Source organism: Pseudophryne corroboree, chromosome 6, assembly GCF_028390025.1.
Source record: "Pseudophryne corroboree isolate aPseCor3 chromosome 6, aPseCor3.hap2, whole genome shotgun sequence".
Classification (NCBI taxonomy): Eukaryota; Metazoa; Chordata; class Amphibia; order Anura; family Myobatrachidae; genus Pseudophryne; species Pseudophryne corroboree.
The window spans coordinates 562,590,580-562,615,486 of record NC_086449.1 but is presented as its reverse complement, the minus strand read 5'-3'; the positions used below and the strand labels follow the sequence as shown (position 1 = coordinate 562,615,486).

Below are 24,907 nucleotides of genomic sequence, written 5' to 3'. Positions count from 1 at the left end.
AAACTATGTGATTTGTCTTCAAAGTTTCCTCTTCATCTCTTACGTTCACCGACAGGATTACAGTTCAAACGCCACATGCCTACTCGGTCTTTCAGAGCTCTGCCCAAAACCAGTATATCTCACCAGCATAGGGACACCAGTCTTAACGCAGTGTGCCTGGTCATGCACAAAGGGTGGAGAATGGGAATACTGGTGAAGGGAGACTGTGCATAGACACCGATATGCATGATGGTGTGACAGTCTGATGGTGAACGCAAATCTGACAAATTTTCTTTATTATTATTTCCCCTCTCTTTTCACTTTCCACAGACGGTTTACTTCACACAACTGATAGCACACAACAATTAAATTGAAATGCAAGATTTGTGTTCATTACAGGAAAAGGCAGTCTGGAGGTCAAAAGGGGTATGGCCAGGAGTCCTCGGGACTGTGGACAGGTGGACAAGGTAAGCCAGTGGCCCCCAGAGCATATCTTCCAAGCTTAGCTGAGGCGGCACACGGTCTGACTCATCTGGGTAAAGAGGGTATGTGTAAGTTGGTGAGAGCCTACTGGTGTGCGCCAGGATTCTCTTCTCATGCAGGTAAGAGAGCAATGACATGTTTTACTTGCTTGAGGAAGAATATTGGAAAGTCAATACCAACAGAGCCATCCCATATCCCTCCGACAGACGGACCTTTTCAGGTAATACAAATCGATTTCATACAGTTACCACCCTGTAGGAATTTAAAATATGTGTTAGTCTGTATTGAAGTGTTTTCCAACTGGGTAGAAGCGTTCCCTGCTGCCACAAATACTGCTACGTTCACTGCAAAGAAAATTGTGCAGGAATTTGTGTGTAGATATGGTATCCCTAGAATAATTGAAAGTGATAGGGGTACCCATTTTACAGGTGAAGTCTTTCAGGTCATGTGCAAGCTGATGGGAATTAATAGCAAGCTGCATACTCCGTACCGTCCACAGGCGAGTGCAAAGGTGGAGAGAGTGAATAGCACTATTAAGAACAAGCTGAGCAAATTAATGGTTGAAACTGGATTGTCGTGGCCAGAAGCTTTGCCACTACTGTTGTACAGCATCAGAACCACTCCCAGGTCTCCCCTTAACCTATCACCCTTTGAAATTCTTTTTGGTCGACAACCTCATGTAATGATAGACCCCCAGGATGATTTGAAATGTAATAATGAAGTGACTGTGAAATATTTGGTTGGGATGAGCCAGCAGCTGAGAAATCAACAAAGAAATTTAAAGCTGGTGATCCCTGACCTACCGAACAGCAATTGTCATGACATTGAGCCTGGGGATTATGTGATGATTCGAAATTTCTTACGCTCAGGTTGCCTCATAGACAGGTGGGAAGGACCATATCAAGTATTGTTAACCAGCACAACAGCATTGAAGGTCGCCGAAAGAGAGACTTGGATCCACTCGTCCCACTGCAAGAAGGTCGCTGACCCGGAGAGAACTCGTGACAAAGAGCAGAGTGTAGAGAATCTCGTATCACTGGAGTGTCTGTTCCGGGAAAGTTGAGAGGCAGGACTGTTGAAGGGCATCTGAGCACAGAGAGTAACAAGAGCTAGAACGGTTGTCGTACCACTTTCTTTTTTCACCTCCCCCTGCATTTTTCCTTTCTTTTCTCCTTCTTATTTTTCTCCTTTCCCCTAACGAAATGGATCGATCACAAGAGACTGCGTTTCGGGTTCTATTAGTAATTCTGGTTTTGATAAGGACAGTGTGTTTTAGTGAGGGTCCCAGAGAGGTCGAGCAGGGATCTGGAATGGGTTCTGATGGCAAGTATGAATTTGTAGGATCTCAGGATCAGCATATCATTTTGGTAAAGGCTGGCATCAGTAAGCGCTCTGGTAGTCAGGGAGCTCGGAGGCACTGTAAGGGGTTACTGTCTGATGAATATTGTATTTGTAGGAATTGTGAGAATATAGTTGAGGATGGGTGCATCCAGAGATGTCAGTCCAACCTTAATATCGACATGGACAGTCATCCATTGAGTGATTACCACTCACTAGTGGGTAAGGTCTTAAACCATACAGAATGCTGGGTGTGCTCACAGGTACCTCAAGGTCAGAGCAAGTCAGGATTAGTACCATACCCTTTAGCAATAGATGAGGTACTCGAATTACGGGGTGGGAGACCGGTGGACAAGAAATTCAATATTTCTAGGCCCCCTAGTTTGAAGCTCCACCAGTATCATGTAGACAGATCCTTATTATGTTTTAATATTTCCAATTACCGAAAACCGGGAAATTGGGAAGTGACGTGGAATAACCAGACAATGAGCTTTTCACACAGAGCTGATAGGATACCCATAGACTCTGAATTTGTATGCCAAATAGCTAACAGTGGGAGGTATTTTCGTTATAGGTATACTCGTGGAAGCAAGACCATGTGGGTTGGAAAAGTATCGCCAGGGTATTGTGGCCATATCATCCAGCCCGATACTTGTACTGAGCAGATGGGAGAACTAGGGATAGGTTTCTTTACTTGGAAAGTTTGTAATATGGTGATGTCATATTTTGTCCCCTATGTTCTCCCAGATGATGCCTATTTCATATGTGGGAGAAAGGCGTACAAGTGGCTTGCCCCCAGCTCAGAGGGATTGTGTTATATTGGGAGAGTACTACCAGAGGTCATGACCATAACCCATGATAAGATGAAAGACGTTCACCACAGTGCTCAGGCTCCTTATACTCATACTCACTATGAACACATCATCAAGAGACACCTCATAGATAGGACAGAGCACGCAGCCTCTGATTTGATCCACGAACCCACCGGGATTCAATTCCTTCTCGCATTAGACATCACCCGTACTGCCAGAGGAATTATAAATTATAGGTATATCCATGCGCTAGCGAACTTGATAGATAATATCACTGAGATGTATGACGACACCTTCAGGTATACAGGAAGGGAGTTACAAGCTTACAAGAAGGAACTGATTCAGCACAGGATGGTCCTAAATTATATCACAGCCATGACAGGTGGGTACTGTGTTACTCTGGCAACTCAATATGGGGTGAAGTGCTGTACGTATATTACGAACAGTACTGACGACCAAACGGAGATCAGACGATCAAAAGATGGACGATATCTTGCAGTTGAAGTGGGAGTTCAGGCGGAAACACAACCTTACCTTGGCGACTGTGAGTAATGAACTGACCGGCTGGGTCTCATGGTTGAACCCACGAAATTGGTTCTCAGGTTTAGGAAAGTGGGCTCAAAATGTTATTATGAGTGTAGGGAAGTTTCTCCTTTGCATCCTGGGAGTCATCATAATTATTGGTTTGATATTTAGGTGTGTTCGAATTCTGACGCGGCACAAGCACGGCACAAAGTTGTTGAGTCTAAGGAGCGAGGGCGCTGTTATAGCAGCAGATTTAATTTATGACCCATCCATAGAGACAGTGTTCTGATAAGGATTGCAAATGAATTTCATGGCCTGTTTCTTTTACCCGTTTTTCTTTTGTCTCCCCCTCTGCCCAGATACATCCATCCGGAAAAAGACATCAGCCCTACCCAAAATGTTTATGTGAATGTATTTTATTTATAGGTCTTCTCTTCATCTATGCAACCTTCAGTTAATAGCACACATAGTCGACAGGTGATATCCACATATACTAGCACTCACTTATGTTTCCCCCTCCATGTATCATCAACTAAATGTGCACCCATTTGTTTTAACAAGAAGCCGAAAAGAGCTCGGTAGTGTTTGTTGGTCCATTTACAGACCCTTGATACGGGATGAGAAGGATTTAATGTATACTTCACAATACCTCGAAGCTTATTTAGAACATATACGGCACGATGATACATGCCCCTCAGACATGGATTCATACATACATGATTTCTACTATCCCACTAGGTCATACATTTCCCACCTACAACTCTCCCCCGACCATCCAAACTTCTGTAGATATTGTGTAGATATTTTTCTGTTTATTGATTAGATAGTGGCAGTTATTGGTGACTGCCAAAGGGTGGACTGTCAAAGTCGAAAAATATTGCAGTACACACATCACGTACAAACTACACACAGATGGCCTCCGCGCGTGTATTTGTTCTGCTGTGTGTGCGCATATCCGCAATTTGCGTATGGTCGCTCCCGCGGTCCTGCGCATTAGCGCGTGGTATGAGTATTTACGGTAGAGTTTGTGAACGCATGGAAGGCTATCAAAACACATTACATATTTAATCCAAATAGTGCACAGTGTACACATAGTCTCCCTGCACCACATCAGAAAGTAACAGCAGTTTAAATGGTAACAGAACAAAGGGATTCACCTTTACAGAATAGGAGGGGACAGAACAAGGTTATAAGGTGGTGTTTGGTATCCAGCTGTAGGGTATTTTAAGGGTAACATTCCGGTGTTGGTTTGAGGAAGATCGCATGTTCCTGCGGATAGTTATGTGCAGGAGCAGAATATAGATATAAACTGTATTTACTGTACATTATGTATGCGGCGGGAATCCAGAGGAGACCACCCACAAGAGCAGTTGGAACAGACATCGCCCACCTATTCAAACCGACCAATGACCTCTCCTGTACTGTAAATGACCATCCCTGTGTCCAATGGACAAAGAGATTACAGTATCCATTGTGTTAAGCTTTGGATGAATTGTATAAAGAGAGCCTGCTGCAGGCCTGGTCAGACACAAGACTCACAACGTTATCTATCAGATGACGGAGGACCAGACTGGGTAGCGCGCGAATCCACTCACGTATGTAACATTGTAGCCATTTACTCTGTTATATTGTATTGTATTGTTTGTATTGTAACCCCCTTTCAGCAATAATACGCTGTGGTGTCGGAACCCAGCAGTTTAATTACAATCTTATGTTGTGTCTTCATTGCCCTGCTAAGGTTTAAAGTGTATTATCATTGCATTGCATAGCTGTTAAGGGTTTACAGTGTATCTCTGGGTGTGTACGCGCTGTGAGTACTTTGTACCGTCAGCACGGGACTTTGTACGCTAATAGCATACAAACTACGTAGAGTGTGTATTAAGTATAGCGGCCGCAGCGGCTCCATGGTAAAGTGTATTTAAGGTGTGTTTAAGGTATAGCTATCATTCCTGAAGATAAATCAGCAGTATCAGTGCCTAACCCTAACCTCCCCTTCCAAGTGCCTAACCTTAACCCCCCCTTTCCCTTCCTGGTACCTATCCATAACCTTCTTGTCCCTGCATCCTAAGCCTAACACCCCTTCTAAGGCCTAAAACAACACCCCCTCCCCGGCAGGACGCCATAGCATCCCACTGAAAGAACGAGCGAGATTCCAGGCGTCAGTATATTAACGCTGGGATCCCGAGCTCGTTGGGATTTTGGCACCGGCCTTATGCCATCATTCGCGATTCCGGCATCGATATTTCGACTGCCGGGATCCCGTCCAGGTGCATTTTAACTGCATCCCATGGGTTAATAGTATAAATCAGCATTAGCATGTGAGAAAAAAATAATAAGAAGAATTTACTCACCGGTAATTCTATTTCTCGTAGTCCGTAGTGGATGCTGGGGACTCCGTAAGGACCATGGGAATAGACGGGCTCCGCAGGAGACTGGGCACTCTAAAAGAAAGATTAGGTACTATCTGGTGTGCACTGGCTCCTCCCTCTATGCCCCTCCTCCAGACCTCAGTTAGGGAAACCGTGCCCGGAAGAGCTGACACTACAAGGAAAGGATTAGGAATCCAGGGTAAGACTCATACCAGCCACACCAATCACACCGTATAACTTGTGATAACCATACCCAGTTAACAGTATGAACAACAACTGAGCCTCAATCAACGGATGGCTTATAACAATAACCCTTTACTAAGCAATAACTATATACACGTATTGCAGAAGAAGTCCGCACTTGGGACGGGCGCCCAGCATCCACTACGGACTACGAGAAATAGAATTACCGGTGAGTAAAATCTTATTTTCTCTGACGTCCTAGTGGATGCTGGGGACTCCGTAAGGACCATGGGGATTATACCAAAGCTCCCAAACGGGCGGGAGAGTGTGGACGACTCTGCAGCACCGAATGAGCAAACTCAAGGTCCTCCTCAGCCAGGGTATCAAACTTGTAGAACTTAGCAAATGTGTTTGAACCCGACAAAGTAGCAGCTCGGCAAAGCTGTAAAGCCGAGACCCCTCGGGCAGCCGCCCAAGAAGAGCCCACCTTCCTTGTGGAATGGGCTTTTACTGATTTTGGATGCGGCAATCCAGCCGCAGAGTGAGCCAGCTAAATCGTGCTACAGATCCAGCGAGCAATAGTCTGCTTCGAAGCAGGAGCGCCAACCTTGTTGGCTGCATACAGAATAAACAGCGAGTCAGACTTTCTGACTCCCGCCGTTCTGGAAACATAAATTTTCAAAGCCCGGACTACGTCCAGCAACTTGGAATCCTCCAAGTCCCTAGTAGCCGCAGGCACCACAATAGGTTGGTTCAAATGAAACGATGATACCACCTTAGGGAGAAATTGGGGACGAGTCCTCAATTCTGCCCTGTCCATATGGAAGATCAGATAGGGGCTTTTACATGACAAAGCCGCCAATTCTGACACACGCCTAGCCGAAGCTAAGGCCAATAGCTTGACCACTTTCCACGTGAGATATTTTAGCTCCACGGTCTTAAGTGGCTCAAACCAGTGGGATTTCAGGAAATCCAACACAACGTTAAGATCCCAAGGTGCCACTGGTGGCACAAAAGGAGGCTGAATATGCAGCACTCCCTTTACAAACGTCTGAACCTCAGGCAGTGAAGCCAGTTCTTTTTGAAAGAAAATGGATAGGGCCGAGATCTGAACCTTTATGGACCCTAATTTGAGGCCCATAGTCACACCTGACTGTAGGAAATGCAGAAAATGACCCAACTGGAAGTACTCTGTAGGGGCCTTCCTGGCCTCACACCAAGCAACATATTTCTGCCATATGCGGTGATAATGCTTTGCTGTCACATCCTTCCTAGCTCTTATCAGCGTAAGAATTACTTCATCCGGTATACCCTTTTCCGCTAGGATCCGGCGTTCAACCGCCATGCCGTCAAACGCATCCGCGGTAAGTCTTGGAACAGACAGGGCCCCTGCTGCAACAGGTCCTGTCTGAGAGGCAGAGGCCATGGGTCCTCTGTGACCATCTCTTGAAGTTCTGGGTACCAAGTCCTTCTTGGCCAATCCGGAACAATGAGTATCGTTCTCACTCCTCTTTTTCTTACTATTCTCAGTACCTTGTGTATGAGAGGAAGAGGAGGAAACACATATACCGACTGGAACACCCACGGAGTTACCAGTGCGTCCACAGCTATCGCCTGAGGGTCCCTTGACCTGGCGCAATATTTTTTTAGCTTTTTGTTTAGGCGGGACGCCATCATGCCCACCTGTGGCCGTTCCCACCGATTTGCAATCTGCTCGAAGACTTCTTGATGAAGTCCCCACTCTCCCGGGTGGAGGTCGTGCCTGCTGAGGAAGTCTGCTTCCCAGTTGTCCACTCCCGGAATGAACACTGCTGACAGTGCTTGTACGTGATTCTCCGCCCAACGAAGAATCCTTGTGGCTTCCGCCATCGCCACCCTGCTTCTTGTGCCGCCCTGTCGGTTTACATGGGCGACTGCCGTGATGTTGTCTGACTGAATCAGCACTGGTTGGTCTCGAAGCAGGGGCTCCGCTTGACTCAGGGCGTTGTATATGGCCCTTAATTCCAGTATGTTTATGTGCAGACGAGTCTCCTGACTTGACCACAGCCCCTGGTAGTTTCTTCCCTGAGTGACTGCCCCCCATCCGCGGAGGCTTGCATCCGTGGTCACAGGACCCAGTCCTGTATGCCGAACCTGCAGCCCTCGAGAAGATGAGCACTCTGCAGCCACCACAGAAGAGACACCCTGGCCCTCGGGGACAGGGCGATCAGCCGATGCATCTTAAGATGCGATCCGGACCACTTGTCCAACAGATCCCACTGAAAGATCCTGGCATGGAACCTGCCGAAAGGAATGGCTTCGTATGACGCTACCATCTTTCCCAGGACTCGCGTGCAGTGATGCACCGACACCTGCTTTGGTTTCAGGAGATCCCGGACCATGGTCACTAACTCCTGAGCCTTCTCCTCCGGGAGAAATACCTTCTTCTGTTCTGTGTCCAGAATCATGCCCAGGAAGGGCAGACGCGTCGTAGGAATCAGCTGCGACTTTGGAATATTCAGAATCCAGCCGTGCCGTAGCAACACTTCCTGAGAGTGCGCTACGCTGACCAACAACTGCTCTCTGGACCTCGCCTTTATGAGGAGATCGTCCAAGTACGGGATAACTGTAACTCCTTGCTTCCGGAGGAGTACCATCATCTCCGCCATTACCTTGGTAAAGACTCTCGGTGCCGTGGATAGACCAAACGGCAACGTCTGGAATTGGTAATGACAGTCCTGTACCACAAACCTGAGGTACTCCTGGTGAGGTGGATAAATGGGGACATGCAAGTACGCATCCTTGATGTCCAGAGATACCATAAAATCCCCCTCTTCCAGGCTGGCAATGACCGCTCTGAGCGATTCCATTTTGAACTTGAACTTTTTCATGTAAATGTTCAAGGATTTTAAATTTACAATGGGTCTTACCGAACCGTCCACTTTCGGTACCACAAACAGTGTGGAATAGTAACCCCTTCCCTGCTGAAGGGGGGGTACCATTATTATCACTTGCTGGAGGTACAGCTTGTGAATAGCCGTCAGGACTATCTCCCTCCCCGTGGGAGAAGCTGGCAAGGCGGATTTTAGGTAACGGTGAGGGGGCGCCACTTCGAATTCCAGCTTGTATCCCTGAGATACAATTTGTATAGCCCAAGGATCCACTTGTGAGCGAACCCACTGGTTGCAGAAAATTCGGAGACGCGCCCCCACCGCTCCTGGCTCCGCCTGTGGAGCCCCAGCGTCATGCGGTGGACTTAGTGGAAGCAGGGGAGGACTTTTGTTCCTGAGAACTGGCTGCATGGTGCAGCTTCTTTCCTCTACCCCTGCCTCTGGCAAGAAAGGATGCACCTCTGACTCTCTTGCTTTTTTGAGAACGAAAGGACTGCATTTGGTAATACGGTGCTTTCTTAGGCTGTGAGGAAACCTGTGGCAAGAAAGTCGACTTTCCAGCTGTCGCTGTGGATACGAGGTCCAAGAGACCGTCCCCAAACAATTCCTCACCCTTATAAGGCAAAACCTCCATGTGTTTTTTAGAGTCGGCATCCCCTGTCCATTGCCGAGTCCATAAGACCCTCCTGGCAGAAATGGACATTGCATTTATTCGAGAGCCCAGCAGGCAAATGTCCCTCTGGGCATCCCGCATATATAAGACGACATCTTTAATATGGCTAAGTGTTAGCAATACGGTATCCCTGTCCAGGGTATCCAACCCCTCTGACAGAGTATCTGTCCATGCTGCAACAGCACTGCACATCCAAGCTGAAGCAATAGCCAGTCTCAGTAGAGTACCAGAGTGTGTATACACAGACTTCAAGATACCTTCCTGCTTCCTATCCGCAGGTTCCTTTAGGGCAACCGTATCCTGAGACGGCAGGGCCACTCTTTTAGATAAGCGCGTCAGGGCCTTGTCAACCCTAGGGGAGGATTCCCAGCGTAACCTATCCGTTGGCGGGAAAGGGTACGCCATTAGTATTCTCTTGGGAATCACCACTTTCTTATCAGGGGAAGACCACACTTCTTCACATAACTCATTTAATTCATGTGACGGGGGAAAAGTCACTGGCTGCTTTTTCTCCCCAAACATATTTACCCTCTTGTCAGGGACAGGGTCAGCCTCTGAAATGTGTAATACATTTTTCATTGCAATAATCATGTATCGGATGGCCTTAGTCATTTTGGGCTGTAATAGTGCCTCATCCTCGTCGACGCTGGAGTTGGACTCCGTGTCGACATCTGTGTCAACCAACTGAGATAGTGGGCATGTTTGAGACGCTGACGGCCTCTGAGGTGCCTGGGCAGGCCCGGGTTGAGAGCCCGGCTGTTCCCCGGCAGCAACATAATCAAATCTCTTATGTAATGAGTTTACATTGTCATTTAAGACCTTCCACATATCCATCCAATCAGGTGTCGGCACCGACGGGGGCGACACCACATTTATCTGCACTTGCTCCGCCTCCACGTAACCCTCCTCATCAAACATGTCGACACAGCCGTACCGACACACAGCACACACACAGGGAATGCTCTGACTGAGGACAGGACCCCACAAGGTCTATGGGGAGACAGAGAAAGAGTATGCCAGCACACACCACAGCGCTATATACACAGGGATACACACTACCAGAAGTGAATTTTTCCCAATAGCTGCTGTATCAATACACCTTTTGCCTAAATTTATGTGCCCCCCCTCTCTTTTTACCCTCTTAGTGCCAGGTGACTGCAGGGGAGAGCCTGGGGAGCGTCCTTCCAGCGGAGCTGTGAAGAGAAATGGCGCTGGTGTGCTGAGGAAGAAGGCCCCGCCCCCTCAGCAGCGGGCTTCTGTCCTGCTGTTTCTGACTAAAAAATGGCGGGGGTTTTACACATATACAGCCACAGACTGTATTATGTGTCTTTTTTATGCAAAAGGTATTCTTATTGCTGCCCAGGGCGCCCCCCCCCCCAGCGCCCTGCACCCTACAGTGACCGGAGTGTGTGGTGTGCAGTGGGAGCAATGGTGCACAGCTGCGGTACTGTGCGCTACCTTAATGAAGACAGGAGTCTTCAGCCGCCGATTTCATCACCAACTTCTGATCTTCTGGCTCTGCGAGGGGGACGGCGGCGCGGCTCCGGGAACGGACGACCGAGGACCTTTGCCTGTGTTCGAACCCTCTGGAGCTAATGGTGTCCAGTAGCCTAAGAAGCGCAACCTAGCTGTGAACAGGTACGTTTGCTTCTCTCCCCTCGGTCCCACGTAGCAGTGAGTCTGTTGCCAGCAGATCTCACTGAAAATAAAAAACCTAACATTACTTTCTTTACTAGCAGGCTCAGGAGAGCCCACTAGGTGCATCCAGCTCTGGCCGGGCACAGATTCTAACTGAGGTCTGGAGGAGGGGCATAGAGGGAGGAGCCAGTGCACACCAGATAGTACCTAATCTTTCTTTTAGAGTGCCCAGTCTCCTGCGGAGCCCGTCTATTCCCATGGTCCTTACGGAGTCCCCAGCATCCACTAGGACGTCAGAGAAAACATTTTACATGTAACACACCTGTTCTCTTTCTACATGCACACAACCAAATGACCAACAGCTTGCCTAGAGCCTCAGTAATCTGGCTTTGTTAAAATGCAGTATGTAACATTTATCTTCATGTATCAAATTCCTATTTCCCTATAGATTGAAAATTTTAGAGCCAAGACCCCCTTACCGCTTTGTCTGTACCCAGTCTCGTTTTATTACTGTTTTGTTCCCATCAGTAAAGTGCAACAGAATATGCCAGAAGGAAGTAAATGTTTATAATAAATAAATAGATAAATAAAGTAATTGACCAGTACAGTACTAATACAAGAACATGGGAAATCGGTCTTTCACATTTCCAACCACTTCTCCAGTGTGGGAAATCATCTTCGAAAGTATCTCTGATAGTGTCACATGAGCAGAAACATACTGTACTTAATTAGAAATTGTGAAACACTCACTATAGATATATCTTACCTGATCCAGGCAGGATATTGATAACACCTTTGGGTATACCTGCCTTGGCAGCAAGTTCTGCAAATTTTAAAGCTGTCAGCGGAGTAACCTAAAGCATGAAAGTCATAAGGTCACACATACAAAAAACAAAATTATGTGTACAGAAGAAAAGTGGAACATTTTTCCTTGATGTACATGACTACAAAACCCTACATGAACAATTCAGAAGGCGACTTTGCAACGAAATGTCAACCTTTCAGCTGTAAGCTTCTCACTCATCTAGTGTACTAGCCTCAGGGACTCAACTCGTGTACAAGCCTCAGGGACTCAACTCGTGTACTAGCCTCAGGGACTCAACTCGTGTACTAGCCTCAGGGACTCAACTCGTGTACTAGCCTCAGGGACTCAACTCGTGTACTAGCCTCAGGGACTCAACTCGTGTACTAGCCTCAGGGACTCAACTCGTGTACTAGCCTCAGGGACTCAACTCGTGTACTAGCCTCAGGGACTCAACTCGTGTACAAGCCTCAGGGACTCAACTCGTGTACTAGCCTCAGGGACTCAACTCGTGTACTAGCCTCAGGGACTCAACTCGTGTACTAGCCTCAGGGACTCAACTCGTGTACAAGCCTCAGGGACTCAACTCGTGTACAAGCCTCAGGGACTCAACTCGTGTACAAGCCTCAGGGACTCAACTCGTGTACAAGCCTCAGGGACTCAACTCGTGTACAAGCCTCAGGGACTCAACTCGTGTACAAGCCTCAGGGACTCAACTCGTGTACAAGCCTCAGGGACTCAACTCGTGTACAAGCCTCAGGGACTCAACTCGTGTACTAGCGGAGGTATTAGCACAAACTTACTTCACATGGGAGATTATCTGCTCTACTCTGTTCCTCTGAGTTTCTAAATTGACTATCCTGGGTTAAATGAATTGATCATTAGTAATTGATGGATAAAAAAAATGAACAACAATCAATCATATAATAGGTGCAATAAACATAAGTGGACTAATGTCTCCTGAGTGAAATTGGTCATGGTGGTCATGGTAACATGAATGATACCTGTGCCATACTCAGCTCCCCTTACTAGCTGGCAGTGCTAACAGAACAGGTCCTGCACATGAGAAGCAGCAGCGACCGGACCTGCATGAGGTCCATTGTATTGAGAATTACTGTAGGTTACTACACAGAGCAAGAGAAGTCTGATAAAATGCTGGGGGAGGGTTATGGTAATATAATGTACCTGTGCAGGTTTCAGGACAAGTGTATTCCCTGCAGCCAGGCATGCTGCACTCTTCCATGCCAGCATCATCAATGGGTAGTTCCACGGGATAATAATTGCACAAACACTGCGAACGGAACACAGCAATACAGCTTCACATCAGATGTAGTTATGTAATACACGGAGGAAAATATCACAGACTTATATTTTGCATGAATTAGATTGGGTTACAGAACAACCAATCAGACTAGGATTCGTTGCTATTTGGGGAGACAGAGGTACACCAATAGGAAAGTAACAGATTAAACATACGTGGATGAATTATTCTTCGTACATCATAACAAATACACCTGCATGATAAAAGCCAGGGGATGGATGGTAATGTTTAAAGTGCTTGCATATTTTGTTATTAATATATTAAAATAATCACACAATGCACATATACTGTAAATATTTAATATTCACAATTTACTACTGGAGCACTTTAATCCATGAGGTGGCAGATAAGATTAGTATAACAATTCTGCACTGACCTCAATCATTCTTAATTAGCAGACTTGTGTCATAGACAAGTGCCACTGCGATTTTCCAGGTACCCTTATAACATGATCCCCCATTGTTTTGCATGGCTGTATTTTATACCCACATTGCATATACAGCATATAAATCAGATATACCCTCCTTTCACCAAAATTCTGCACTTCCTTCTGATTTCATAACTAACCAGTCAAGAAGGGTACAGGAAATATTTCTACTTCATTTCCATTTTCCACATTGTTCCAGGGTACCTTAGCAATAAAAGTGGGAGCAGGTATCATTAAAATATCATTAAAATAATACCAAAAACTCACCCAAGTGGCTCCTTCTTAGTGAATGTTAAGTTGCGATTGGGACGAGCTTGATTTATTGGAATTGTAGAACCCTAATAAAATAAGATTATTTGTTTACAGTATAAACACAACAGTATAGTATTACAGAGCTTGTAATTCATTCTGTAGAGAAAGAAAGTTTATTGTGTATGTTACTCATTGTGATACTATCTCTCTAGGAATGTGAATTAATGAGCAGATACTGCTAAATTAACATTGACTTTAAACAGCCAGAATCAGTATTCCATCCTGTATAAATGCAAGTAAGACATTGATATAGAATCTGCCCACACACATAAAGGTGACTAATGCTATCCCATTAGACTTCAAAACACAAAAAATAGGATTTTGGTACTTACCAGGTAAATCCTTTTCTTTGAATCCATAGGGGGCACTGGAGTACTCTTGGGATATGGACGGTGCGTAGCAGGGAAGGCACATTTAAATATTTAAATGAGTAACCCTCCTCTTCCCTCCTCCATACTCCCAGGATCCTCACTGTTTTTTACTGGGCCGAATAGGAGCGACAGAGAGGTGAACAATGGAGAATTACATATAACATTATAAAATTACGGACAACAATAAAGTTGACACCTAACGTAACGGACAACTAGAAAGTTGACACGATAATAAATAACAATCTCTATACCATCATAATTAGATGGTTATACCGTGTTACCATAAGGTTTCCTAAACTTACCACAAGCTAGTGAAAAACTGCTATGGGTGGGCGTCCAGTGCCCCCTATGGATTCAAAGAAAAGGATTTACCTGGTAAGTACCAAAATCCTATTTTCTTTTTCATCCACTAGGGGTCACTGGAGTACTCTTGGGACGTACCAAAGTTTCCCCCTTGGGCGGGAGAGCTGTTTGGCACCTGTAACACTAGACGGCAAAGCTAGAAGCTGATGCCGCAAACGTATCAAACTTGTAAAAGCGCACAACGTGTGCACCGATGACTATGTAGCCGTACGGTCTCGTATGACCTGCTACTGATTAAGTTCCCACAGAACCTGTGGAACGAACTGATGTAGGCTGTTGTAGCCTAGCATAAAGATAAACCTGACGTATGGTCAGCTTACTTCATCTGGCCAAAGTCTGCTTGGAATCTGTCCAACGCATCTTACCTTCTTCCTAGAGAAACAACAATGTAAGCGTGTTACGAAATGTTGTTCGGCTTACATAAACGCGTAGTGCGCGTACCACCTTCAAAGTAGTTGGAATTCATGTACGTTCAGATGATACCTGAACTACGATTGGTTAACTGATGTGAATAGAACATACTAACTCAGGTAGGAAAAACGGAATTTGCCGAAAATCCGCTCTAGGATCATGAAATCTTAAATACGGTGGCTTACAACACAAGTCACCCAATTGTGAAACCCGCCTTGCCGACGCTACGGCTAGGAGAAACACTGTTTCTTATGGTAGAAATACAATTTCCGCGTGGTATAAGGGTTCAAATTAGAACTGTACGAAATGTAACAGACTGAAGTTCCATGGCACTGTAGGCGCTACAAATGGAGGGACGATACCTTGCAGAAAAGAGTAAACTGTTGGCAAAAAAGACTAAACGCCTTTGAAAGTAAATTGCCAAGGCAGAGACCTGGCCCCTTAGAGTAGGTAAATGTAGTCCTCCATCTAACCTAGTCTGTAACCACAGCAGAAGACGAGAAAACCTGAAGGAAGACAGCCACTTCTGAACTTCACACCAGCCTACATAAGCTTGCCAAATACTGACAATGAGCTGATGTAACTGGCTTTGTAGGGCGTTACATGGTTGTATCACAGATTTTGGAATGGCCTGTCATCTTGAAAAAGACGGTTTCAACCGCCACCCTGGCAAAATCTGCCGCACTAAAATCAGGTTAAAGGAACAGACCCTATTGTATTATGTCTGGTCGTAGTGGCAGCGACCAAAGATGGCCCAAAAGTAACCCTCGGCAATCCGTACCACTAGCATGACTGGTGTGGACTGTCATCTGATCCTCCTCCTCCGAGAAAGAATCGGCGTAAAAGGTGGAACAGATAGGCGAGGGTGTATTGCCACGCTAATGTGAGATCATCCACTGCCAGTGCCATTGGATTTCTTGATGTGAACACCTATCGGGTGTTTGACGATGTTTTTGAACACCTATCGGGAGTTTGACGATGTTGGCGAGAAGCCATTAGCTCCAGTTGAGGGTATCTGCACCTCTGAACTAACATCTAGCACATATTTGAATGTACGTCCATCCCTGTGGATGAAAATCCTGAAGGTTGAAACTGTAATTAAGAAGTTGACTTCTGGAATGAAACCTGCCGACAATATCACCTGATGAAGCTCGGCACAAATTGTGATGCAAACCCTTCTCGCAGAGCCATGCGACGTGAAGTCCTTCTTGTTAAGTGATTTATGCGACTACCGTCGCTTTGCTGACTTGACCTGAATCACCTGAGACTGGAGTATGTGAACTTCCTGTCACCGTGTATTGTACAGTGACCTGAGAGCTAGGACATTTATTGTCGGTAATCTTTTCAGGTGTGAAAGACTATGTAGGACTACTACTTCCCAACCTCTGAGACTTGTGTTCGTCAACTGAAGTATGTAAGTCCAGACTCGGACCAATCTCCCTGTGTTGATTGATTATGTGGTGCCACGAGAATAGAGATACTCTGGCCCTTAGATATAAGCGCCCTATCTAACGAATTGGTAGACAAAGGCCTGACCACTGTGCGAGAAGATTAATTTGAAGAGATCGTGAATGCCACTTTCGAAGTAGAGTGCTTCTAAAGACGGCCGTATGTTTCCTAACAGTCGCATGCGCAAGCGCACCAAGACTTCCTGTGGACCGAGCACAAACTGTACTAGAGAACTACTACTTTGTGCTGTTTTGTTTCTAAGGAATTCAATTTCTTGACACGAAACCCGGCTTGATATGGAGAAGTTGTCAATGCAATCGTGCTGAACGAGCACATTGTACATTAGTAATGTATTCTGAAGGAGCAGTTGTTGAGCCGGAGCGTCGATGAGCAATTCATCTAAGCACAGAACCATTATCACTACCCGGGATCTGAGAATAAACATTATCACAGATATCACCCTTGTGACTACACGAGGCGCTGTGAGAGGCCAAACAGTAGTGCTTGAAAGTAATAATGGTTTTGTTGTACTGCAACGTGTAAGTATGCGTGATGTGGTGGCTAAAATGTGAATGTTTAAGTACACATCCTTGAGCTTCAGTGAGAATAGGAATTCTGAGGTTGTAAACCTGCAATTACTGACTGCATGAATTCCATGTTAAAAAAGTAGTAAGTCACGTACTGATTGAGTCTCCTTTAGGGTCAATATGGATTATGACCGAGCCGTCCGGCTGTGGTACTACAAAAAGATTGTAATAACCTTGAATCTACTAGAGACTGAGTAGCGGTCTACAGGACTGCCTTTGTGTCCTCTGATACAGCAAGGCTTATTTTGGATGTTGCCTTGACAAACCACTGCAAAGGTGGTAGACAATGTAACTCTAAGTTTTGAACACTAAATTGTGTATCCACAGATCTATGGATCTCCGTAATAACGTCAAATAAATCATCTTTAGCGAAATTGCTCGCACAAAAGAAGAAACAAGATAATTAACAGCTCGCCATGCCATTGGCTTGTCAGCAGCCTTTGTGTCCGAAGGACGGTGAGTGTTTTTCTTTGTTTGTTTTTTTAAAACCACGTCCTTTACCATGTGTGTGTTGTAGGACAGCCTCGAAAGGACTGAGGTTTACAAGATTTACCTGGTGATGTTTTTCTTGTAAGAACAGATGTGGCAATAGCCGCAAACAGACTTTCACGCCGGAGCGCGATACCGTAATCCTCCTAATTTAGGAGTAAATAACATATTACCGTGTAAGGCAACGTTTCTATTGACTCTGCCCCTGTCTGTCAACTACAAAGATTGACGCTGAACTCAGAGAACTAAACTGGCTGACATATATAGCAGTCATGCGTAAATTCTCAGCCAATGTTCTAATGTAAGTAGCAAGCCATAGAAACTGGTCTGAAGCCAGATTTGGCTATTAACTACGTCGTGTATGCCACTATAACGTCGGTAACCCAAACCCCAACTACCGCATATACATTTTTAGCATAGCGTGAATGTCCACTCTGACGGGTCATTGAGTATAGTTGCAGGTGGGACCTGGAAAGTTGTGACACCAAGAAATGCTGTCATAGACTCTGGTATAGAGAATGGTTTAATATAGAATTAGACAATGAACCCACACCCACACCCGTACAGGCGGTCGCTGCGTTCTATCCCATAGAAACACCAGCATTTGAAATAGGTTCCTTAGTGTCATTAAAAATCAGAACCCTGCGTCTGGACTGATGAGGTTATGACTGGCTCTATGAATAATCACTATTTGACTGGTGGCCTTGTGTGTGCAAGAAGTATAAGGTCTGGCATTGAATTGTCTGACTGAAACACAGCCGACGTTAGCATGCGACCCCTGATGGCTACTGTTAGTGAAAGACTTGACTTTGTTATATACAGTTAGATGTAGCCCAAATAGGATCAGGGTAGATGTCCGTATGCGGACTGGTATTCCCACGGTGCATGTGGATTCTCTTAAATAACACTGGTACCTACCTTAAGTAAAGTGTGTATAAACTAGAAGAGTATTGCAGCTGGCACACACTAATCTGTGACCGAATTCCTAACACCACCCCGGCTCCTCTAGTGGGGAAGTGTTGTAGGACCGTAGCAAAATTCCTGGACAAAGAAACAGGAAATGGAGTTAAAATGGTGTCCAGCCATGTGCTTAGTGCCATGTGCTTTCACCATATCTTAAGAAAAACCCATTATCAAATTACAGTAATGTTAGCCACAACAGATCCTGCATACATTACATATTACAACATATTTCCACAATATATCCACATGTAATATACCTTCTATGTATATATGACATATTACACATCTATATCTATACATATGTAATGAAACTCCATGCCCATATACATATGTAATATAACTCCCCCTGTAGACTTTTAGATTAGTACAGCATATGCATAAATATATGCTGACTTTGGATTCAAACACATGACATGCTTATGAAATATATGTATATACAATGCACTTTGTATGCATACATATCCCAGGAGTACTTTGTATACCCCCCCCCCCCCCCCCCCCCCCCCCGCGATCTCCAGCTGCCTTCTCTTCCGCTGATCATAGCTAGCAGTAGGGAGCAGGAGGGCAGCAGGGGACAGAAGCAGAAGCCCAGCAGCGGCAGCCTGTCTGTCCGCGGCTGGGCTTCATGGCGGCAGTGGGAGCGCACATTGATTTAGTGTGTGACCGCTGGCTGTAGTGTGCGGCCTGCCAGCGTGGAGCATGGGGCGGCCAGCGGGGAGACCATCGGGCGGGCAGCAGAGCGGGAGGTCAGCGGGGAGAATACTGAGCGGGCGCCAGCGGCGGAAGTACCCATAGAGCACGCTCCCTGTACCTGCTGTGTGCTGGGAGCAGCCTGTGACTGTGGGGAAGTGCACTGACCTTGCGGTAGCTGTGGAAGCTAACCGCATGCAGCCTCTCGCTGCTTCTCCTGGCGGCAGCAGCGCTGGAAGCGCATATTAGAAAAAAAACCTCCTCTGAAATCTCCTCCACCCAGCGTTCTCTGGAGTTTTCATGTGGAGGAGATGGCCGCTCATTCCCGGACCCTCACTTCTTTGTAAGTGGGGAAGGGATGGTATGCTGCCTGGCTGACACAGCCGTGCTTTTCCTACAAGCGCCCACGTGTCAGCAGCGGCTGGAGGGAGTGCAATCCCGGACCCACACTTCTTAGTAAGTGGGGAAGGGATTGTCTTGTAAACGAAAAAAAAAAAAAAAATTAAAGTGTAAAATCAAAAAATGAAGCCTTGAGCTCATGATGTGCTTCCCTTGAGGCACATGAAAAACACTGAGGATCCTGGGAGTATGGAGGAGGGAAGAAGAGGGTTACTCATTTAAATATTTAAATGTGCCTTCCCTGCTACGCACCGTCCATATCCCAAGAGTACTCCAGTGACCCCTAGTGGATGAAAAAGAAATACTGTATATAACATGCAGAAATGGTGCTTCTATAATGGGGCCCTATTGCATACAATTAAAACATAAACTAAAACCATATGGAATGCTGTCACATGCTATAAATGATTCATTAACATTCTAGCGATGAAGAATTAAATTCATATAATAATGCTATAGTGAAGAAACTAATTTCACTCAGTAAATACCAAGTATAAAGTCTCCCAAATGCAACAGTGTTGCAGTAACTCGAAACATATAAAGCTAAAGTTCTTACTGAGACAGTGACAAATGCAGTTCGTTCATCAAAAGGTGATCTTAAAACCATTAAAAAAAAGTTCTAGAGGTCCTGGGAAATTCCCCTAAGGCTTCCTACTTACACTTTAGCAGTGTGTCACAGCTCTTAGTGCAAATGCTGCCATCAAGGGATCAACCTCCCCAGACATGATACCTGGTTTTCATTCCTTAGTGCTCTGTCTCCAGGCATAGTAGTATTAGCAAAAGAATAAAGGAAAAGATTGCAATAGTATATACAGTACATCAACGATATCCTTATTAAATGCTGAGGCTGTCCACTACATGTAAGGGGAATAGATATGATATGCCGGCATCAATATACCGACAACGGCATCCCGTCTGCCGGAATCCCAGTAGTGAGTCTGCTCACGACGCATCAGGCCCGGTTGCTTGCGACAGGTTCTATTCCCACTCAGTTGGTGGCATGGACCTACCAACCGAGTGGGAATACCGGGCGTCGGCATTTCACAGTCTGTTGGGATTCCTGCGTCAGTCTCCTGAATGCTGGGATCCTTACAGCCAGTATATTGACTGCATCCCATGTAAGGAAGTTATAATAGGATAGCTCCATCAATCACAATTTGCCATATCACTACTACAAGAGACAGAGCACTAAGGCATGAATATAATTTCTCAAAGTCACATTAAGGGGGGAATTCAATTAGCTGCACTTACGGTAACTTTGGACTGATTTGTATTCAGCTTCAGTTGCATTTCTGCAATTGTATCAGAACTGCAATTGCTGAGAATCGTACAGCAAGAGCCACCCAGCATGTTAAAAGTTTGCCCAGCACAAAACAAGCCACCCACCGATACGTTTGCAATTCTGTAAATGCATCCTCAGAATTGCGGATGCATCGCAAAAATCGAGCACCATCGACAGTTGCGGTTGACACAGGGCTACTTAGAATGAGAATGCACCATGTTTTAAGTTGCAGCAATCGCATCTGGTGTCAGATGCACGCCTCGAAAATGGCCATGACACGCCTGCGTTTTGTCAACCACTCCTCGCAAACGGCATATGTACGCCCACGAGCGCCCGCCATCTGTCAATCAACCTGTGATCGCATTCCAGCAAGATGCGACTGCAGAAAAATCACGGGTCACGCGTGCGCAATGTGTTCGCAGTCTAGACAGATAATAGTCAGGCGATCTGAATTGTGCCCTAAGAATTTGCTTTATACGTTTTGATTATTGCAATACTGTTGTACAATATTTAAGAAACGGTGCTTTGTACTGGAGCTAAAGTCACTTTATTTCACAGTAGTATTAAACTGCATCAGATCCAGGTTAGAAGAAAAATCTCCATTGTGAGAATGTTAATGAATCATTTATACAATGTAATATGAATGCCCTATATCATTTTGGTTTATGTTTATGCAATAGGGCTCCATTACAGAAGTACAATTTCTGCTCATAGGAAAATGTTTATACATTTTTGCCTTCATCTAGAAATGACTTTCCAAGCTTCATTATATTTTCAAAAACAATCTCATCTTTGCATAACGTGTAATGGCGTGATACATGTTTACATACACATACCTGTGACATGTACTGGATGATTCAGAGGTGGGAGCACAGCAATAAACACCAGCAAAGCTGCACCTGGCCGACCAAGTTGTACAGCAAGGGTGAAGTATTTACATATATTCTGCACCAATACCCAAGAGATTTAGTTTTACATTGCAGTTTACAGTTCAGCTATGACACGGTGTGGTTCATGAGGTGGACATGATCACTAGGTCAACATGGTCATTATGTCGACATGAGTTTTTTTTTACTTTTTTTGGTGTCGTTTTCTTCGAAAAGTGACGGGTGACCCCAATTAGTGCACCGTGTCCCCTCGCATAGCTCACCATGCTTCGGGCAAGGTGCTTCGCTCAGCACAGGTTACCGTTCCAAATCGTAGTATACATGGATCTTCAAGTATGAAAAAGGTCAAAAAATGAAAGAAATTGTGAAAAATGCATGTCGACGTAATGACCATGTCGACCAAACGTGGTGAACTCAATGTATGTCGACCTAATGACTGCCATCCCTATGACACACCCCTCCCAACTCTAAATGTCTCTGCACATTTACATCTGCTGGTTATTTTTGCTTTGCTCCCATCTCTTCATTTGACCCATATTGTACAACTTCAATTAATTAAAGCTCTTGTGAAGTGTCCTTAGTGAATACTCTCTGATATGTTTCACATCAATTAAATTACCTATTTAAGATATGCTACAAGAAATATGCACCTATGTGACAAAGGGGTACATTTACTAAGCAGTGATAAGAGCGGGGAAGTGAGCCAGTGGAGATATTTCCCCATCAACCATTCAGCAGCTCTGTATCATTTTATAGTGTGCAAATTATAGATGTTACTTCAGTGCTGATTGGTTGCCATGGGCACTTCTCCACTGGCTCACTTCTCCGCTCTAATCACTGCTTAGTAAATGTACCCCAAAGTCCTATAGGGAAATTTACTAAGTTCCCGATTTTGACCGAGATGGTGTTTTTTCTTCAAAGTGTCATCTCGGGAATTTACTAAACTCAAATCACGGCAGTGATGAGGGCATTCGTATTTTTTTGGAACTCAAAGAAAAAAATTACGAATGAATACACCATCGGTCAAATACGCCTGTAATTTGGTAGAACTCGGTAATTTACTAAAAAGTGTAATTCACAAACACTGCCGGCAATAGCCAAACACTGCCGTGAAAAAATACAAATCGTAAAAAAGTGCTAAAATAAAACAGACCTGCTTTTTTTAACCGTGTTCTGATAGGCATGCACGGATCCATGAGATCCGTGCATGTTTATCAGTGGGAAGGGGTGGGAAAGTGTTAAATTTGTTGAAAAAAAATGCGTGGGGTCCCCCCTCCTTAGCAAAACCAGCCTCGGGCTCTTTGAGCCGGTCCTGGTTGAAAAAATATGGGGGGGAAAGTGACAGGGGTTCCCCCATATTTAATCAACCAGCACCGGGCTCTGCGCCTGGTCCTGGTTCCAAAAATACGGGGGACAAAAAGCGTAGGGGTCCCCCGTATTTCTGAAACCAGCACCGGGCTCCACTAGCCAGGTACATAATGCCACAGCCGGGGTACACTTTTATATTGGTCCCTGCGGCCCTGGCATTACATACCCAACTAGTCACCCCTGGCCGGGGTACCCTGGAGGAGTGGGAACCCCTCAAATCAAGGGGTCCCCCCCCCCCCTCCAGCCACCCAAGGGCCAGGGGTGAAGCCCGAGGCTGTCCCCCCCCATCCAAGGGCGGCGGATGGGGGGCTGATAGCCTTTTTGACAAAATGTGAATATTGTTTTTAGTAGCAGTACTACAAGTCCCAGCAATCCTCCCCCGCAAGCTGGTACTTGGAGAACCACAAGTACCAGCATGCGGAGGAAAACCGGGCCCGCTGGTACCTGTAGTACTACTACTAAAAAAATACCCCCAAAAAAACAGGAGACACACACCTTGAAAGTAAAAGTTTATTACATACATCCACACCTCCAAACATACATACTTACCTATGTTCACACGAGGGTCGGTCCTCTTCTCCATGTAGAATCCATGGGGTACCTGTGGGAAAAATTATACTCACATAATCCAGTGTAGATCGGTCCTCTTCTGTTCTTTTTGTAATCCACGTACTTTGCAAAATAAAAAAACGAACACCCGACCACGCACTGAAAGGGGCCCCATGTTTTCACATGGGACCCCTTTCCCCGATTTGTAACCAATGGTGGGAACTTTGTGGTCAGCGGTTGACCGAAAGTAACCTCACCGCTGACCACAAAGTTCCCACCATTGGTTACAATGGAGCGCATAGGCGCTACATTGTATCACTGCCGTGTGCTGCCTGACAGACACTACAGTAGCACACAGCCAATCAGGAGGGTGCCACAACGTGGCGCTCCCTGATTGGCTGAAGGAACCCTCTTAGACAGAAGTCAGGGGGGGTTCCTGGCAGTCGGGGAAAGGGGTCCCATGTGAAAACATGGGGCCCCTTTCAGTGCGTGGTCGGGTGTTCGTTTTTTTATTTTGCAAAGTACGTGGATTACAAAAAGAACAGAAGAGGACCGATCTACACTGGATTATGTGAGTATAATTTTTCCCACAGGTACCCCATGGATTCTACATGGAGAAGAGGACCGACCCTCGTGTGAACATAGGTAAGTATGTATGTTTGGAGGTGTGGATGTATGTAATAAACTTTTACTTTCAAGGTGTGTGTCTCCTGTTTTTATTGGGGTATTTTTTTAGTAGTAGTACTACAGGTACCAGCGGGCCCGGTTTTCCTCCGCATGCTGGTACTTGTGGTTCTCCAAGTACCAGCTTGCGGGGGAGGCTTGCTGGGACTTGTAGTACTGCTACTAAAAACAATATTCACATTTTGTCAAAAAGGCTATCAGCCCCCCATCTGCCGCCCTTGGAAGGGGGGGACAGCCTCGGGCTTCACCCCTGGCCCTTGGGTGGCTGAAGGGGGGGACCCCTTGATTTAACGGGTTCCCACTCCTCCAGGGTACCCCGGCCAGGGGTGACTAGTTGGGTATGTAATGCCAGGACCGCAGGGACCATTATAAAAGTGTCCCCCGGCTGTGGCATTATGTACCTGGCTAGTGGAGCCCGATGCTGGTTTCAGAAATACGGGGGACCCCTACGCTTTTTGGCCCCCGTATTTTTGGAACCAGGACCAGGCGCAGAGCCCGGTGCTGGTTGATTAAATATGGGGGAACCCCTGTCACTTTTTTCCCCATATTTTTTCAACCAGGACCGGCTCAAAGAGCCCGAGGCAGGTTTTGCTTAGGAGGGGGGACCCCACGCATTTTTTTTTTTAAATTTTAACAATGCTTTATTTTTTACGAAAGGTACACAATGAAGCCCAGCACTGATC

At 45.7% G+C, this 24,907-nt stretch overlaps 1 protein-coding gene across 1 annotated transcript in view; it reads right to left on the bottom strand.

Annotated features, from left to right (window-relative positions):
- The window catches only part of ALDH1L2 (aldehyde dehydrogenase 1 family member L2), a 202,984-nt gene that overhangs the window by 48,320 nt on the left and 129,757 nt on the right, over positions 1–24,907 (bottom strand). Inside the window, exons 14-16 of the mRNA XM_063927761.1 lie at positions 13,688–13,758; positions 12,858–12,963; positions 11,637–11,724 (exon numbers count right to left, since the gene is read on the bottom strand). Of these exons, the coding sequence (XP_063783831.1) occupies positions 11,637–11,724; positions 12,858–12,963; positions 13,688–13,758 (265 nt within the window). The remainder of the gene's footprint in view (positions 1–11,636; positions 11,725–12,857; positions 12,964–13,687; positions 13,759–24,907) is intronic.